Here is a 17,361-nt window from a genome sequence, read left to right on the forward strand (position 1 = left end):
CATAGACAGACATGAGGGGTTCAGGTTCCAGGGGTCCCAGCGTTGTTAGCTCACTGCTCCCCAGGGTTTCGGGGTGTCCCTTGACAACCTCCCTGCCGGCTTCGCTCACTGACCCTGACTGACGGTGTGCGCGCCAGCACTCCCATCCACCCTCCATAGACAGACATGAGGGGTTCAGGTTCCAGGGGTCCCAGCATTGTTAGCTCATCGTTCCCCAGGGTTTCGGGGTGTCCCATGACAACGCCCCTGCCGGCTTCGCTCACTGACCCTGACACTGACTGACTGAGTGCTCCAGCCAGTGAGCGACCACGGTAGAAGCTTCTAGAGTTGGTTTCCTGCTGAGCGTGCCCGAGAGGTGAGGACTTGGGGGGGGGAGGGGGCTGCACTTGACCAGCTGCGGCGCAGTCACGACCGTGAGCGGGAAGACCTGAAGAAGGTGTGGGAGCCTGACCCTCCCCCGGAAAAATAAGACACAGTAACTATTCCCGTCAGCCCAGGCTCTTGTGTGGGAGGCGCCCGTCGTGGTTGGGGTAGGAGCTGTTTCTACATTTCCCTACGGAAGGCATGGGAGCCTACCCTTCCCCAAGAGAAAAAGGGTGTTCATCCCAAGTGCTTTGAGGAAGGCGCCAAGTCTGGTAGGGGTTTGAACGGTTCCAATTCCATGTCTGTAGTCAGGAGGTGAGGAATCTGGGGGAGGGGGCTAGACACAAGTTAGCAAGGGGAAAGAGACTTGACCTTGAGTGGAAAGACCCTGAGGTACGTGCGTAGGAGTTTCCATCTCCCTTTCTCTGTCCAGTTAGTTGCATGACAGGCTCCAAACCTGGATTTGTGTGTTCTCTGTCTCAAATTCCATATCTGTAGCTGAAGAGAGGTGAGGCATATTAGGAGGCAGTTGAACTAGTCAGCAGGAAGAGCGGTCCCAGTCTGGAGTGTGCAAGACTCTAAGGAAGAGGAGGGGCCCTTCCCATCCCCCTTAGAAATGAGAGACATGAATCCTCTCTGCCCAGGAGCTTGTGTAGGAGGCCAAGGCCTGGTTTTGGTGTGCACTCTTTGCAAATTTCCATGTCTAGCCCAGAGGAAGCGAGGAATCCAGGAAGGGGGCAAGGGAGAGTCTTGACCTTGAGTAGAAAGACCTTCAGGAAGGAGTGCCAGGCATCCAGTCCCCCAGGGTGTTATTTTGCCCAGGTGCTTTTTTAAAGAGACTCCAGGCTTGATTGTAGATTGAACTGTTTTCAGTTTTATCTCCACCTGGGTGGTGAGGAATCTGAGAAAGGTTCCGGGCTTGGCTCAGCAGGGGACAATCTCGTCCTTGAGTGGAAAGACTCCATTAAAAAAAAAAAAATAGAAGTCTTCTTTTTCTCTCGTCTGTCCCAGATGGTTTCATGAGAGTCGTCGAGTCTGGTTGTGGTATGTATTCTGTTTCAAGTTCCATGTTTGTAGTTGAAGAGAGATTAGGCATTTGGGGAGGCTGTTGCATTGCCAGCAGGAAGAAAGATCTCTGTATTCAAAGAGAAGACCCTGAGGAAGGTGAGGGGTCTTTTCCATTCCCTCAGAGAAATAAGACATTAATCCCCTTTGCCCAGGCACTGTGTAGGATATGTTCAAGACCTAGTAGTGATGTGCATTCATTCCAAATTTCCGTTTCTTATTTAGTCTAGGGGAGGTGAGGGATTGGGGGAAGGGGCTGTACCAGAGTCAGCAAGGGAACAGCCCTAGGTTTGGGAAACATCAAAGGGGAAGGGTCCTGTTGGAGGACAGGAAGAACTCTGAGAGAAGACTTAGAACCTTCCCTTCTACCAGAAATAAAGTTCCCTAATTCCCATTTGTCTGAGATATTCCAGGTAGTCTTTCTTTAAATATTTACAGGTTCCCTGTCCAAGAAACAAAGTGATATGAGAGTTTAAAAATTATATATTTTTTTATTTGAGAGAGCAAGGGGGCCGGTGGGGTCGTACTGGAATCTCTTGCTGCAAAAATACAGATGCATGTGCCACATTATGAATCTGGCTTTTGATAGGTTTTAGGGAATCCATCCTGGGCTGTTAGGCTTTTCAAGCAAGTCCCTTTAACCACTGACAAGCTCCTCGGACCAGCAATGAGAGGCTTTTATGAGGGAATTCAACACAATTTCATCAAGAGCTCAGTTCCAGCCTTGAAGAGGAAAACATTGCTGGAGTAGTAGACTGCCTTGAAGATACTGGTGGCAATTTTCATCGGAAAGTTCTAGGCCTTGTTTTAGCTACTTTCATCTTAGGAGTCTGAGGGAATAAAGGCTTCTTGTTGAGACAGCTGGGTTAAGGTGAGGACGAGTGTAGTCCCAGCTTTGAAGGAGAAGGACCAAGAGGAGTATCTGTCACCCTTTCCCTCCTCCACAGATAAAGGTACACTAGCCCTGCCGGCCTATGTCATTGTTTCCAGAAGACTGTGTTCTGGAATTCCTTCTTGGGAATGTCAAGGATGGGTGACTTTTGTGAAGTACTGAAAATAGGAGGATTCTGGGCCTTTGGGAATATCAAGGGTACACACAAAGAGGGTGTGGAGCTTTCCATTCTCCTGAAAATGTAAGGGGCTTAGCTCAACCTGTCCCTGGAAGCTCCAGGCAGGGTCATGGCTTATAATCTTCCCCAATATCCATGTCAGTAGTCCCAGAGAGGTAAGAGCTTTCTTTTTGAGAGAGAGAGAAAGCTTGACTCAGATAAGTAGGGGAGAAGTCCCTGCACTGTTGGGATGATCTGTTAAAGAAGACTGAGAGCCTCCTTTTCCTCCCCAGGTATTGGAGTGATAGTTGCACCCATCCAGGTTGTTGTCCTGAGATGCTTCAGGGAGGGGTGCTGTTTGAGACATTTCCATTTAGGACGGTTGTGAGACATGGGATTCTCTTAAGGGGCTATATCCGTGTAAGTTGTGAGAGGGTCCCAAGCCTAGTCTTGCGTTATAATGGTGACTTTCATGGTGGAGGATAGAACTTCCTTTCCAAAGATAATGGTAAGGAATTCAGCCTTGTCCCTGCTCTTAGCCATGGAAATTCTTAGAAAAGATTTCTTGGAATTGGAGGGGCCTCTTTCTGAAGAGCCTGAAACCAGCAGAGGTAGATGGGCTGTCCTGTCTAGGCATATCTCAACTGGAAGACTGAAAGGTCTTTGGACTGTATATGTGGAGGGCTTCAGGTTTGTCTTGTTCTATTGCCAGCATTGGGGGAGCTGAGGCAATGTTTTGGAGAGGGCAGTATTTAAAAGTTCCATCTTGGAGACAGAGTAGTAATATTTCTGAGAGGGCTAGACTTGGTGCAGTAGAAGGAGACTTCCCAAACTTGTTAGGCTTCAAGATAAAGGGGATTCTGAGCCAAGAATGAGGGCACATTTACAGAAAAGGAGAAACCCATGGAACTTTCCAGTAATGTTGATCCAATGAAGTCCCAGGCTCAAGCACAATGTTTCTTCTTCCCTCATTTTTTTTTCTTGTGTATGAAAGAGGTGGGCTAAAGAAGGCACCCTGATGTTTGAAATGTAGGCAGTACATTGCCTTCTGGGAACAAATATAAATCCATTAAGTATGGATAATATGTTCCTCCTACACAAAGGCTCCCTCTCCAAACTCTACCATGTTATGTTGGGAGCATATGAACAACAGTGGCTAGATATGCTTGTTCACTTCTTCCTGGAATTGATAGAGTCTGTCTCCTGGAAGTGAAGCCGTCATCTCTGCTAACGACATAGTTTGAAGGAGGACCCTGGGCAGAGGTGCAAGGTGTGCCCTTCACATTTAGTTATGTTTGCAGGGTGGTAAATAATATTTGTCTGAAATGACAAGGGAAGCTTTGCAAAGGGATTCCTAGATCTTATCAGGGTTAGTTTATCTAGTGTAGGTACCATTTATATCAGAAAAAAAAAAGAGCCCTCCCTTGATGTCAGTATTGGAAGACAAGGAGCATGGTTATCATTCAGTCTTAGAGCTGGCCCCAGATTTACAGTGCTTCTGCTGATAACCCTAAAAGTTTGCAGGCAAAGTTAGACAGGTCCAGAATTTAATCATTCTTTTTCTGGGGAGGGCTGTCTCAGGAAATGAGGGCTTTCATCTGAGGATGTAAAAGCCTATGAGCAACAGTCATTGTGGACAAGCATCCCTGACTCTGCCTGGAGTAAAGGACCTTTGGTAAGGATCAAAGCTTCATTTGTACCTCCTTTTTTACTCCTTCATCTCTCCCTTGCTTTCCTCCCATACCCATGAAAGAGGGATCCTACAGAGTTTGGCAGGCCTCTACTCCTATCCCTGAGAGGATTTAGCTTGGGGTGGCCAAGTGGAATGAGTTTTCCATTCTTTCAGAAGCTGTCTTAAGAGCCAGGGTGTTGGAGCAGTTCAGTATGGTGAGGTGTGGTTAGATGGGAAGATTTTATGTCAGCAGAGGGTTGTACAGACCCTGCTCACAGTTAAGATTAATCCCCTGAGGTAAGACTGAATAATATCTTCAGCATAAGAGATTCAGGCCATGGGTCATTGGATTTAATGCCATTTTCTTTTTCTCTAGAGTACCCTAGGAAAGAAATCCTTGATATTAGTGTGTGATACCAGCAGAGGGAAAAGTTCCAAACATCACAGGAGTCAAGGTAAGGGAGGAAAGACTAATGGTTCCACATCCAGATAGAATGGCCCCACAGAGGCACCACCTTGTCCCAGGAAAAGGGCAGGGGATCATATGTGTGATATGTTTAAATTTACCTTGTGAGGTGAGTGTGTGTCCCTGGACAGTGAGGTCTTGGTCTCAATGGACAATGAAGGGGACTGACAAAATGAAAATGAATAGCATGAGAAAAGTTTGAGGGTAGCCTTCCAGAAAAAGAGACCAGACTTTCCCTAGTACACAAATGTGTGGCATGTGGCATCTTTTCATGTTTTGTTTGGAGAATCTCTGGGAGCTGAGAGCATTGGCCTGACGGTGTGGTGATATCAACTAACTAGAGAGAGCTGAGTCCCAGGCTCCATCAACTGTCAAGGTAAGGACATTTGGGATCCCCAGGTTCCCTCTCACCCCAGAAACAAGGGGCCCTGCTGAGTCTAAAATCTCCTATTCTCAGTCATGGGAGAAACTAATCAAGTTGTACACTTTCCCTAAGGGTAAAGAAGATGGATCATGGCAGTGAGATTTTGTTCTTACTGGACAACATCAAGACATCATGGCCATGATCCAGAATACCATGAGGGAGGACTGACTGAATCTTCACTATAGACCACAGAGGGCCCAGGCTCTATTGTTAGCCTTGGAAAGCTTAGGCATGGCTGGTCTGATGTTATACCTCATTAGTGTTGTCTTGTGTTCTCAGGAAGGTGAGAGCCTTGGACTGAAGAGTGGACACTCTGAGGAAGAGGTAGACCACACAAGCAGAACAGGGAGCCCTAGTATCTGCCAGGAGTTAAGGTAAGGAACCAGACTGAGAAGTGACCTCACACTCTCCCTTTGTAGGACTGAATGTATACCCACATACTGTTTCCATGATGACGGCTATTGGAGGCCCTTGTGGACATGGAAACATGTGGTGCCTCCACTCTACCATCTTGATGCCCTCAAAGAATTGTAAGCATTTTCTGAGGCAACAGATCATGGCCAGCAGAAGGATGAGTCTCAAATCTTATAGGTATCTATCTGAGGAAACAAGGTACCTCTCATCTCATAGAAGTGGCATCCCTACAAAGTTTGGTCAGCCTTTAATGTCATGCAAGGCAACCTTTCACAGGTATGCTTGGAAATGGGGCTCCCTCATTGTTCTGTTGTCTCAGGAATGTGAAGTCTTACCAGGAAGGTTTGGCATCAGTCCAGCACATGGATAGAGTCCAGGTCTTGCTAAAGAAAAGTGGTTACAAAGAAGACTGTGTACCTGAGAACTGTGGGTATCTCAGAATTTGGTCCTACCTACTAGCTCTGAAGAGCTCAGGACTTGGTTTGAAGTCTTGATCTTGAGAGGTCCTCCTCAGTTCATATTACAGAGTTAAGAGAAGGTCTTGGTTTGAGTCATATCTTCTCAGACCACAGAGGTAGGAGGGCCAGGAAATGTTAGTGGTCAAGGTGAGGTGAATGTACACAAAGGGCACTAAACTCACCACAGAAAAAAGGGTTCCTCAAAGCACCTGGATCTTAAAAACACCTGTCTGGAGCCTGAAGTCTCCAGATATAACAATTGTCAGAAAGCTGCAGGCCTTTCTCACACCTACAGGTTCCTAAAGGACAAGCAACCAGGAAAACAGCAGATCTGTGAGGCTCTGGACCATTCCTTACAGAGAGAGGAATTCTGTAAGTATGCAGTTGTTGGAGCTTTCTGGACTGAGATTTTCTGCTGAGGCCACTTAAGTTGTCTCTCCCTCTTCCTCTCCCAGGCCCGTGGGATCCCATCACCCAAACTTCTGGTGACACTCCTGACTGCCACTTCCAATAAGAGTCATCATGTCTCATCACTATGAAAAACGTCCACGTGTCAGCCTTGAGCAAGACGTCCAGGACCCAACTGAAAGACAGGACTTGACATTTACACAGGCTCCCCTAGCTGAAGAGAAGGAAAAAGAAGGGGAGAAAGCCAGCAATGATGAGAAAACTACCTCTTCCACATATGCCTCTTTAAATGTCGCTCCTTTCTCTGGTCCTCACCCCTCCTCCCTTTCCTTACCCTATTCTCTGGCTCAGGGTGATGCACAGGGTGCAGGACCTTCTACAGGGATGCTGAGGAATTCCCGGGGACTTCAGAGATCTTACTCCTCCATTTCATGGAGCAGGTTACATGAAGAGTCTGGACGCCAGAAAGGAAAGAAACGTGTAGGCACTGTCCAGCCTATAATAGACACTGAATCCTTGTGGAAAAAACGTCAAACCAAAATGGTGAATAAGTTGGTGAAAGTCCTGGTCCTCAAATACAGAAAGAAGACATCCATCACACAAGTGGAAATGCTCAAGGTTGTCACCAAATCGTGGCAGAAACAATTCCCTCTCATCTTCAAGAAAGCTGTTCAGTGCTTGGAGGTGATTTATGGTATTGATGTAAAGAAAAATGACCAGATGAGCAGTTGTTACATCCTTGTCAATTCACTGAACCTCACCTATGGAGACACAATGATGCCTGGCCAGAGACTGCCTCGAAATGGCTTCCTGATACTTATCCTGGGTTTAATATTCATAGATGGAAACTCTGCCTCTGAAGAAAGTGTGTGGAAATTCCTAAATACGGTAGGGGTTTATGAAGGAATAATGCACTCCATATATGGGGAGCCCAAGGGATTCCTGACCAGAGAGTTGGTGCAGGAAAAGTACCTGGAGTATCAGCAGGTGCCTAACAGTGAGACTCCACGCTTCAATTTCCTGTGGGGTCCAAGAGCCCATGCTGAAACCAATAAGATGAAAGTCCTGGAACATTTGGCCAAGTTTACAGGCAGAGACCCAGCATATTATTCCTTCATGTATGCTGAGGCTTTCAGAGAAGATGAAGAGAGGGCCTGGGCCAGAGCTTTCCTCTTGAATAGTGCTAGTGCCATACTGATTGCGGACCATTTGCTGACAACTTCTGCTATGCAAAAAGAGGAACCGGTTTCTTCTGCTGTTGAAGAGGACAGCGAAGATTCCCAGTAAGGGAGGGTGGAGGTTATAGGACAACTTTGGCCTGCTGTTCTGCATGGTGATTTGGTGGGGAGGGTTGCATTTGTTTTTTTCTTGTGAGAATCTTCAAGTGCTGTTCCTTGTAAATGATAACAGGGTTGCTTCAGAGTCTAAGTGTATGATTATGCACAGATTTTTGTTGTATTGAGTTTTGAGAAAATATAGAAGAAATATTCAGTAGGTAATAGTTGTATTCTTTTAACTACATCAGTTTGGTCTGTAATGTGTACAAGTAGGTTATTTTATTCAAGAAAATAAAAATATGTTAGTAAACCTTAATCAAAGGTCTTTCTTTGTTCACAGACTCTTTTATTCACCAAAGTTTAGTTTAATACTTTTTGTGTGTTACTTACCTTGATGGGTGGGGTGTGGTGATAAGTAAAGTACACCCTCCAAAGCATGGTAGTCTAGGAACAGCTAGTTCAGGAGTATGGTAAGATGTCTTTATAGATGTAAAGAACAAGTGAAAAGAAGGACAAAAAAAAGTTGGCCTTTAGGAACCCACAGAGATGTGAGCAACTTTAAGTGTAGTTTCAGTTGTCAACAATTTAGTGTAAATGCCCTGGGTTGTGCCAGGTCAGGACAGAGTGGCGAGGGAAGGCAGGCCCATGGGGGGGAGCAGGGGCTGAGGATCATGTCTGAAGGCCCGGGGGGTAGGGGAGTGAGGGATTGCAGAATGGAGTGGAGAGGGTTGGAAGTTCCCTGGTGGTGGGGCAAAGTGGGGTGGGTCCGAATTGGGGGGGGCAAGGAAGAGTGATCCCAAGTCACAGGCATAGCAAAGTGACTCTGAAGTCACCAGGTCAGGGCCAAGTCGGGAGGAGGGTGTTCCAAGTCACAGAGACAGGGTGGTGGCTGAGTAGGGAGGGTCAAAAGTCAGGAGTGAGGGAGGGGCGAGTGGGATGGTCTGAAGTCATAGGGGGCGGGACAGAAATGTGCTGGTCTGAAGTGGCGGGCGCGGCCCAGCAGAGTAGGTCGGAAGTCAAGAGAGCTGTTGCGGAACAGGGCAGGGACAAAGTCATGGGGAGGTGGTAGAGCAGAGCTTTCTGAAGTCATGGGGGCGGGGGCAGACTGAGTGGGGTGGTCCAAAGTAGAGGGGGAGGCAGGGATGGACGGGGCCAAGCAGGGTGGGTCTGAAATGGGGGGCTGAAGGGGGCACAGCCCAGCAGAGTGGTCTGAACTCATGGGGGGCATGACCAAGTGGGCTGGTCTAAGGTCGCGGTGGTGGTCAAGTGGGGAAGTCCGAAGTCTTGGGGGCTGGGGGAGCAGGGCAGATTGAGCGAAGTCACTGCAGTGGGGGGGTATGGGGAGGTGGGGGTGGATGTTGGAGCAGGGTGTAACAGCAGGTCCAAAGTTGGGGGAGGGCCTGGGAGAGCAGGATGGGTCTGAAGTTGTGGGCCGGGCACAGTGGAGGAGGTCAAAGGGGTAGGGAGAGCAGTGACGGGCTATGTCGTTGGAGTGGGAGACAGGGGCACTGGATGGGAGGGACGGGCCACAGCAGAGCAGTGTGTCCGAAGTTGCCAACCTGAACCTGGCGTGGGAATCAGCCGATTCCCTTTTTTGCCCCTTCGCTCCCTCCCAGTGGTGATCTGTCAGAAATTTCTCTCCCCTAAAAGACCCAGTGCCTTAATGCCTTGCTTCTCCTTCCCTTGGTGTTGTGGCGCAGTTAGGCAGACTCCATAATGACCAGCGATATGTCCACTCTTCAGCAGTATCTTTTCAGGAAATTTCTGGATAACAACAAAACCCTGGGGAAGGATATCTCTGGGATCAATATTCAAACAGCTTCCATTCATTAAATATTCAATATGCAGAGACACCTTGCCAAGTCACAGCCCAAACATTTCAATAGACTTAAAAGCATTGGTTTTTCAAAATAGATACTCAAGAGCACAATCTAAGGGCCCCCAGGCTTTGGTAGCCTACTATCCCACCTGGTAGGTGTCCAGCCTGGAAAAGGGTTCACCTAGAGTCCATATTGTTCCCATTCTTTCCTGCAACATGGTACAAGCCTTTTTTGTTTCTTTGAATCAGTCTCAGGTAATCCAAGGTGACCTTGAACTTTTTATGTAGCAGAGGATGACCTTAAACTTCTCATCCTCCTGCATTCAACTCCTGTGTCCTGGAATGGGTATGGATTGTGGTTAGTGTGTTACCCCACTTCATTTGTGTGGTGATAAGGATCGTTAATCCCAGGGTCCAGTGCATTCTAGGCAAGTGCTCTATCAAAAAGCTTTATCTCCCCAACCCCTTTCTTACCATTCAAAAATGTCATGATAAAAGGATTCTGTTTTGAATGACAGAATATGTGAAGTTCAGAGTGTAACAACTTTATGTTCCTATTTGTGAATATTATCACATCTGGAAATTGAAAAGTTTCCAGCAGTAATATATAGAAATTCGATAACAGAAAAGACTTAAAATGTGGCTTATTCTTTGGTTCATATATACCTTTCAGTACATTACAGAAAATTAAAGAACTAATCCTGAATTTGATTGGTGTACCAAGAGAGTAAGAAAAATCATAGTAAATCTCAATAAATGAAAGCACCTACTCATCAAGTTCTTAATTAACCAGACATGAACTTATCTTTTAATTTTTAGGGACTTGTATTTTTAGTGGGGATCCTTAGAAAAAACAGATAAACTCCTACCCAGAGAATAGCAGAGGGATGATGGTGAGATGCCCATTGAGACTGAGAACAAGTTAAAAAGGAGGAGGAAGGAGGTGAGACTCCACATGGGAGCAATGTATTTATTCCTGGACCACATTAACATGGAACTTCCTTCTGTGGAAATTTATTCAAAATCTGTGTTACAAAACAAAGGTAAGTGTTAATGGGGAACTGCTAAGTTACCATCTAGTTGCAGGGATAAAGCATGGAACCAAAAGCAGCTTATGAGAGGAAATGATTTATCTTACACTTACAGTTTCAAAGAGAAGCTTCATTATGAAGGTGAAAGGTGGCTCACTTTATCATACATCCACAGAAAAGAGAACATGGGAGAGCTGGCTCTGAAAGACCTGAAGGTCCACCCACAGCATCACACCTCCTGCAGCAAGGCTCTATACCTCAAAGGTTCCACTAGCTGGGGACCAAGCAGGAAGCTCAATCATAAACACCTGAGGATATGGAGGTATTTACATTCAAATCACCACAGGAACATACAGCAAGAGTAGTCTTTGTGAATATTGGTATCATAGATGGAAATTTCAATGTGGTCTGAGTATGCATAGAGATACTTAATGAAGGGGACCAGGCCAGTCAGCCATCCCCTCTGTCCGGTCAGGAAGCACACAGCTGTATCACCTGAATCATTTTGGGTGAGTCACTCCTTTTGACCACTCTGGCGGTCCACTGCATCCTCAGTTGTGTTTGCCCTGGAGATGTCTTGATGTCTACTTTCCGAAGGGTATTTGTGTCTCCTCCTAAGTGAAATTCCACCACAGGCTGGAGGTATGTGAACAAGTAGAGTGATTGACAAGTGTCTAGCAGTTGAGGGCAATAGGAAGGGAACAGCAGAAGGGTGTGTGCATGGCAAGGAGTGGGAATTGAAGTAGGAATATCTGGAGACTAATTACCTTAGCAACATTGCAGATAAAGTGTTTGGAGGAATGCAGGGGGGAAAAAAAAAACCTTCCATATAGTGTCCTCAATTCTAACTTTCCTACTTTGAGACTGAGATATTAGCTTCCTAGGTGTGGGTATGATACTTCTATCATCATTATCCTATTTTCCCATCAAACACTGTCTGAGGTTGGGGACTGAGCCAAGTAATATTTTTCCAGGAAAGGAGATGGTCATGCTTCCTTGTGAAACAACTGGGGAGTGTAGAGTGGAAAATGAAAGTGTGATGGATTAATGAAGATGTTCGGGTGTCCTCATGTTGAAGGTGGTGTTTGTTCATGAAGACAGGGTGTCCATGCTGATGCTCTCCTTGGAAGTCTGTCATAACATTTCTGAACTCACTTAGGCATAAATAGTACAGAAGGTATGGTGGTTTGATTCAGGTGTCCCCTATAAACTTAGGTGTTCTGAATGCTAGGTTCACAGCTGATGGAGGTTTGGGAATTAATATCTCCTGGAAGCAGTGTATTGCTGGGGGCAGGCTTAAGGGGGTAATAGCCAGTTTCCTTGCCAGTGTTTGGCACACTCTCCTGTTGCTTTTGTCCACCTGATGTTGGCCAGGAGGTGACCCTCTGCTCATGCCATTGTTTTCCCTTGCCATCATGGAGCTTCCCCTCAAGTCTATAAGCCAAAATAAGCCATTTTTTTTTCCACAAGCTGCTCTTAGTTGGGTGATTTCTGCCAGTTATGTGAACCTGACTGCAACAGTAAAGTTGGTACTGAGGAGTTGGATTGCTACTAGACACCTGACTGTGTGGCTTTGGCCTTTTGAAGCTGATTTTCAAGAGGTATGTGGGAAGATTTGAAACCTTGGCCTAAGAGATGCCTTGCAGTGCTGTAAGTATAATTTGATGGACTGCTCTGGTCAGAGTTGAAAGACCTGAATGCCATAAGAACTATGGGCTGTGAGTTTTGGTTTGTGAGGGTGAGAAAGAACTTTGCCTGCACTGGGCTACAAGTAGTTTCTGTGAGAAGCTTGCTGTTATGTCCGTGTCCTGAGAAGTTGTACAGGGTTGCATTGTGTAGAAACGGACTGGTGTGATCAGAGGGATATGGCACAGAAAAAATGAAATCTTTGGGCTGAAACTGCTGCCCATTCAGCTGCAATTATATGAGAGATTACAACTTTTGAGATTGGAGAAACAGGAAGAATGTAGACAGTTTTGAAGGGGCCTGAATGCTGAAGGAGTGCCCTGTTCATCAGTCTGCTTTATTCCCCCCCCCCCCCGATTAACAAATTGGCACCCTAGCTGGTATTATGGAGTTTAATAAATGCAGCAAAGAGAGGGTCATTGAATTTGCAACATGCTCTTGTGTTTTGGAAACAGCCATGGGCAGTGTGAAGCAAGTTTGCTGGATGCCTGCAAGGAGACCTGATGGAGCTATGAGGATGAAGCGTGGTTTGCAGTGGAGTCCCCGTTGAGATATCGGGACCACGAGGTTGCTGATAAGGAGAGCTTCCAGCCCCCCAGTAAAGTTTGTCAGGATTGTGAGTAGCCTAGTTGGAGGGTTGGAATTAAAACTCCAGGGACTTCAGTGGTTAGAATTATTGGACTTGGTGATTTGTCACTGACTAGAGTTGTTGGACTTGGTGCTACAGAGTTTGATGTTTGTCCTGTTTAAATCTTATATTGGTTGAATATTTCTTTGCTGTGCCCAATGCCATCTTTTGCAGTGTGAATATTGACTCTATGCCATTATGGATTTTGAGGAAATTTTTTTTGGTATTATGGCTCAGTTAAAAGACCTTGAACTATGGAGATGTTTGACCATCATTGAGATTATAAAAACTATAGGGACTTCTAAAGTTGAACTGAATGCATTGTATTTTATATCATGTATGTTTATCAGTTTATGGAAGCCAGTGACAAAATGTGGTAGATTGATTGAGGTGTCCCCCATAAACTTAGGTGTTGTAGATGCTAGGTTTCCAGCTGATGGAGATTTGGGAATTAATGCCTCATGGAGAGAATGTATCATTGGGGGAGGGCTTATGGGTATTATATCCAGTTTCCCCTTGCCAGTGTTTGGCACACTCTCCTGTCACTGTTGTCCATATGATCTTGGCCAGGGGGTGAAGTCCACCCTCTACACATGCCATTGTTTTATTGGTTTTTTTTTTTTTTTTTTTTTTTTTTTGCAATTATGGTACTTCCCTCTATAGTCTGTAAGCCAAAATATACCCTTTTTCCCCACAAGCTGCTCTTGGTAAGGTGATTTCTGCCAACAATGCAAACCTGACTGTAACACTAGGTCTCTTTTTAAAATTTATTTATTTGAAAGAGAGAGAAAGAGGCAGATAGAGATATAGAGAATGGGTATGTCAGGGCCTCCAATCACAACTCCAGATGCATGTGCTACCTTGTGCATTTGGCTTATGTGGGTCCTGGGGAATTGAACCCTGGTCCTTTGGCTTTGTAGGCAAACACCTTCACCATGAAGCCATCTCTCCAGCCTCAACAGTAGGTTTCTTTGACTCAGGAACACAGTGCAGACAGAAGACTGTCTCTACATTTCAAATCCCTTAATGTTTTAATTCTTTCTATCTTCTATTCCTTTGTTTAGCAAATATTTTGGATATATTATAGTTACAAATATCAAGTAAAGAAAGCAAAGAAAATGACAAGGCACTTTGGGAATGGATATCTGGATATAACTCATATTAGCTAAGTGCATCCGTAAAGACACCATTTCCATAGTAAAGTCACATTACAGATCCTATATGTAGATTTGGACTTGAACATACTTTTTGGATAGTTCACAATTTTACCTATGACACATGTCTGGCTTTTAAACTTCTAGGAGAGACCAGAACAATGTGTGATCAGTGTCAAATATTGTCTCACTCCAAGCAAAACCCATTTGAGTATTCTAATCAATGCTCCTCTCTGGAAATAAGTGTTCCACTCAGACTTGTGGTAACAGAAACTATTCCCAGCCTTGTGAGTTGTGGTGATCTCCATTTGTACTGCCTTCTTCTCTCTGGTGTTGGCCTATGAATTCTTGCCTCATTGGCTTCCCAGGACTCCTAAATCTTTCTCATCAACTTGAGAAGACTACTATGCTCCATCTCCCTTCACTGTGGTCCACATTGTCTCCTGAAGCAACACATGGAGGCAACTGTAGGTATCCTTGCATTTCTCTCACTCTCTGAGATCACTGCCCTGTCCTACCTGATGTCAAAAACATTGAAAATCATAATCATGATAATTTGTTTTAGCTAGTTTGGTTTTTTTTTTTTTGCAAAACAATACACAATATTTTATTATTAAATGAGAAACTCTCATTTGTTACATCGTCACATTGCAAGTCAGAGAAATGCTGAAGTGCTGAAGAAAGTCAACACTGGACCAACCCAAGTCCTCATGTCACAACATACAGTACAAAGAGATAATGTTCAGCACAGCCCGACACAACATTCTTGGTTTTCTTCATATTGAAGTTCCCCCCCAAAATCATCTTCTAATGGGATATTTCGCTACATAAATTATAGTTCATTTTTACAATTCACCCCAAACCGCATGAAATGCATCACACTGACATGTCTAAACCTATTGGGAAGTTGGTCACACAGCATCGTCATCTGACGTGTCACTGCTACTAGTCTCTGTGTCCTCATTCTCAAGTGTGGGTGTGAAAGTGCTGTTTTTCCAGGGTCCAAGCTTGAAGTCACAAATCAGGCCATTTTTTCAAAATACCGTTTTTTCTCAGACCATTCTTCTATAACTGTTCACTAATAACTTGGAATTCTCTCATTTCGTCCTCAGTTAAAGGAGCACATGTTTCATCATTTTCACTGTCTTCTTGCCAGCCCATCTCCTTTAATAATCTGTGCTCTGCCTCAAGTGAACTGGAAAGAACATCAATCTGTGGAAATGTTGAAGATCAGATGATCTGCTGGGAAATTACTGAAGCCTTGCCATTCTCTTGAGGAACTTCATTTTCATCAAAGTTCCTGTTTATATCTCTTTCTTGGTGAGTACTGTTGCTGTTATGCAAATTAAATGACTCTTCATCCTTCTCTGAGCCAGCATGGCTCTCGTCTTCATGCTCCTCTTCCACCCTGTCTCTTCACGGCTTTCAGAAAGTCGCTCTTCTTTATCCTTTTTTTTTTTTTAATTTATTTATTTATTTGAGAGTGACAGACACAGAGAGCAAGACAGATACAGGGAGAGAGAGAGAGAATGGGCGCGCCAGGGCTTCCAGCCTCTGCAAACGAACTCCAGACGCGTGCGCCCCCTTGTGCATCTGGCTAACGTGGGACCTGGGGAACCGAGCCTCAAACTGGGATCCTTAGGCTTCACAGGCAAGCGCTTAACCGCTAAGCCATCTCTCCAGCCCTTAGAAAGTTGCTCTTCTTATCAGTGCACATCTGTGTCAGTTTGGTTAGACGAGGCTGCTGATTACGTTTGTCAACAGGTGAAGCTGAATTGGAGCGATTACACTCTTTCACTGAGTTTGTTGATGGACTAAAGCTCTTGGCAGCTGATTTAACGTTACAGTTGCCAACACTGTATGTAGATTCATGAGGAAAAGAAGTTCCAACTTTATTTTCTTTAGTTTGGCGTTTTCATTGTGTACGTTTTGTAGGTGGCACAGCAGGTTTTGGGACTAAGACTTTATAAACACTTGGACCAGTTCCATTCTTAACTGGCTGCAACTGGAGGTTTCCTGCTACTGGGAATGCAGAGAACTGTAAGTCTTTTGCATTCCTTTTCTTAATGGCCAGCATCCTTGGCGCTCTAGACTTGGGGTTCGCAGGGTGTTAGGTTCGAGGGGAAGCTCCACGATGGCAGGGGAAAATGATGGCATGAGCAGAGGGTGGACATCACTCCCTGGCCAGCATAAGATGTACAATATCAACAGGAGAGTATGCCCTGTTTTAGCTATTTTGGATTTGTCTTTGCCTATAATTATAACCTCCTATTAAAGTTTTTGCCTCTTGGTTTTGTGACCTAGCCTACTCACCTAGAGGGTTTAAGTCTACAGGGAGGAGTCTACCACAAACAGACATAATGCAGTTTACATTGATCTGAAGTTAAGGTTTGTCCTATGTCCCTTGGACATAGGCCACACATTCCAGGCAGGGACAATTTCCTTAATATTAAAGGGTATAGCAGGGCTGGGGAGATGGCTTAATAGATGGCCTACAAAGCCAAAGTATCCAAGCTCAATTCCTCAGAGCCCATGTAAGCCAGAGGTGCAAGGTGGCGCATGCATCTGGAGTTCATTTGCACAGCTAGAGCCACTGGCATGCCAATTCTCTCTCACTCAAATAAATAAATAAAAATCAAATTAAATCAAACAAAGGGTGCGACAAATGCCCAGTGGAACCATGGGTTTTTGAACTACTTGGCAAAGCCATGGGCACATTACCAATATCCTGAGAAAAGACCAAAGTTTAGTTAGGGACACTGTGGTGGTTTGATTCAGGTGTCCCCCATAAACTTAGGTGTTCTGAATGTTAGCTCCCCAGCTGATGGATATTTGGGAATTAATGCCTCCTGAAGGGAGTGTATTGTTGGGGGCGGGCTTATGGGCTTTATAGCCAATTTCCCCATGCCAGTGTTTGGCACACCCTCCTGTTGCTGTGATCCACCTTATGTTGGCCAGGGGGTGATGTCCACCCTCTGCTCATGCCATCGTTTTCCCCCTGCCATCGTGGAGCTTCCCCTCGAGCCTGTAAGCCAAATAAACCTCTTTTTCCCAGAAGCTGCTCTTGGTTGGGTGATTTCTACCAGCAATGCGACCCAGACTGCAACAGTAAAGTGGTACCGAGGAGTGGGGTTGCTGCTAGACACCTGACTATGTGGCTTTGGCCTTTTGGAGCTGATTTTCAAGAGGAATGTGGAAGGAGTTGAAACCTTGGCCTAAGGGATGCCTTGCAGTGCTGTAAGTACAGCTTGATGGTCTATCCTGGTCAGAGCTGAAAGACCTGAAGGTAGTAAGAACTATGGACTGTGAGGTTTGGCTTATGAGGGTGAGAAAGAGCTTTGCCTGGACTGGGCTAGCAGTTTGTGTGAGAAGCTTGCTCTTGTGCCCATGTCCTGAGAAGTTGTGCAGGGTTGCTTTGCGTAGAAATGAACTGGTGTGTGCAGAGGG

At 45.4% G+C, this 17,361-nt stretch overlaps 1 protein-coding gene and 1 pseudogene across 1 annotated transcript; one reads left to right on the forward strand and one right to left on the reverse strand.

Annotated features, from left to right (window-relative positions):
• Positions 1-6,433: 6,433 nt before the first annotated feature.
• Positions 6,434-7,606, forward strand: LOC101593769 (melanoma-associated antigen 10-like). The gene has a single exon (XM_004653828.1). It carries the CDS (start codon positions 6,434-6,436, stop codon positions 7,604-7,606), a length of 1,173 nt encoding a protein of 390 aa, XP_004653885.1.
• A 7,219-nt stretch (positions 7,607-14,825) lies between these two features.
• Positions 14,826-16,015, reverse strand: LOC101594061 (annotated as a pseudogene).
• Between the last annotated feature and the right edge of the window lie 1,346 nt (positions 16,016-17,361).

Source organism: Jaculus jaculus, chromosome X (assembly GCF_020740685.1).
Source record: "Jaculus jaculus isolate mJacJac1 chromosome X, mJacJac1.mat.Y.cur, whole genome shotgun sequence".
NCBI lineage: Eukaryota > Metazoa > Chordata > Mammalia > Rodentia > Dipodidae > Jaculus > Jaculus jaculus.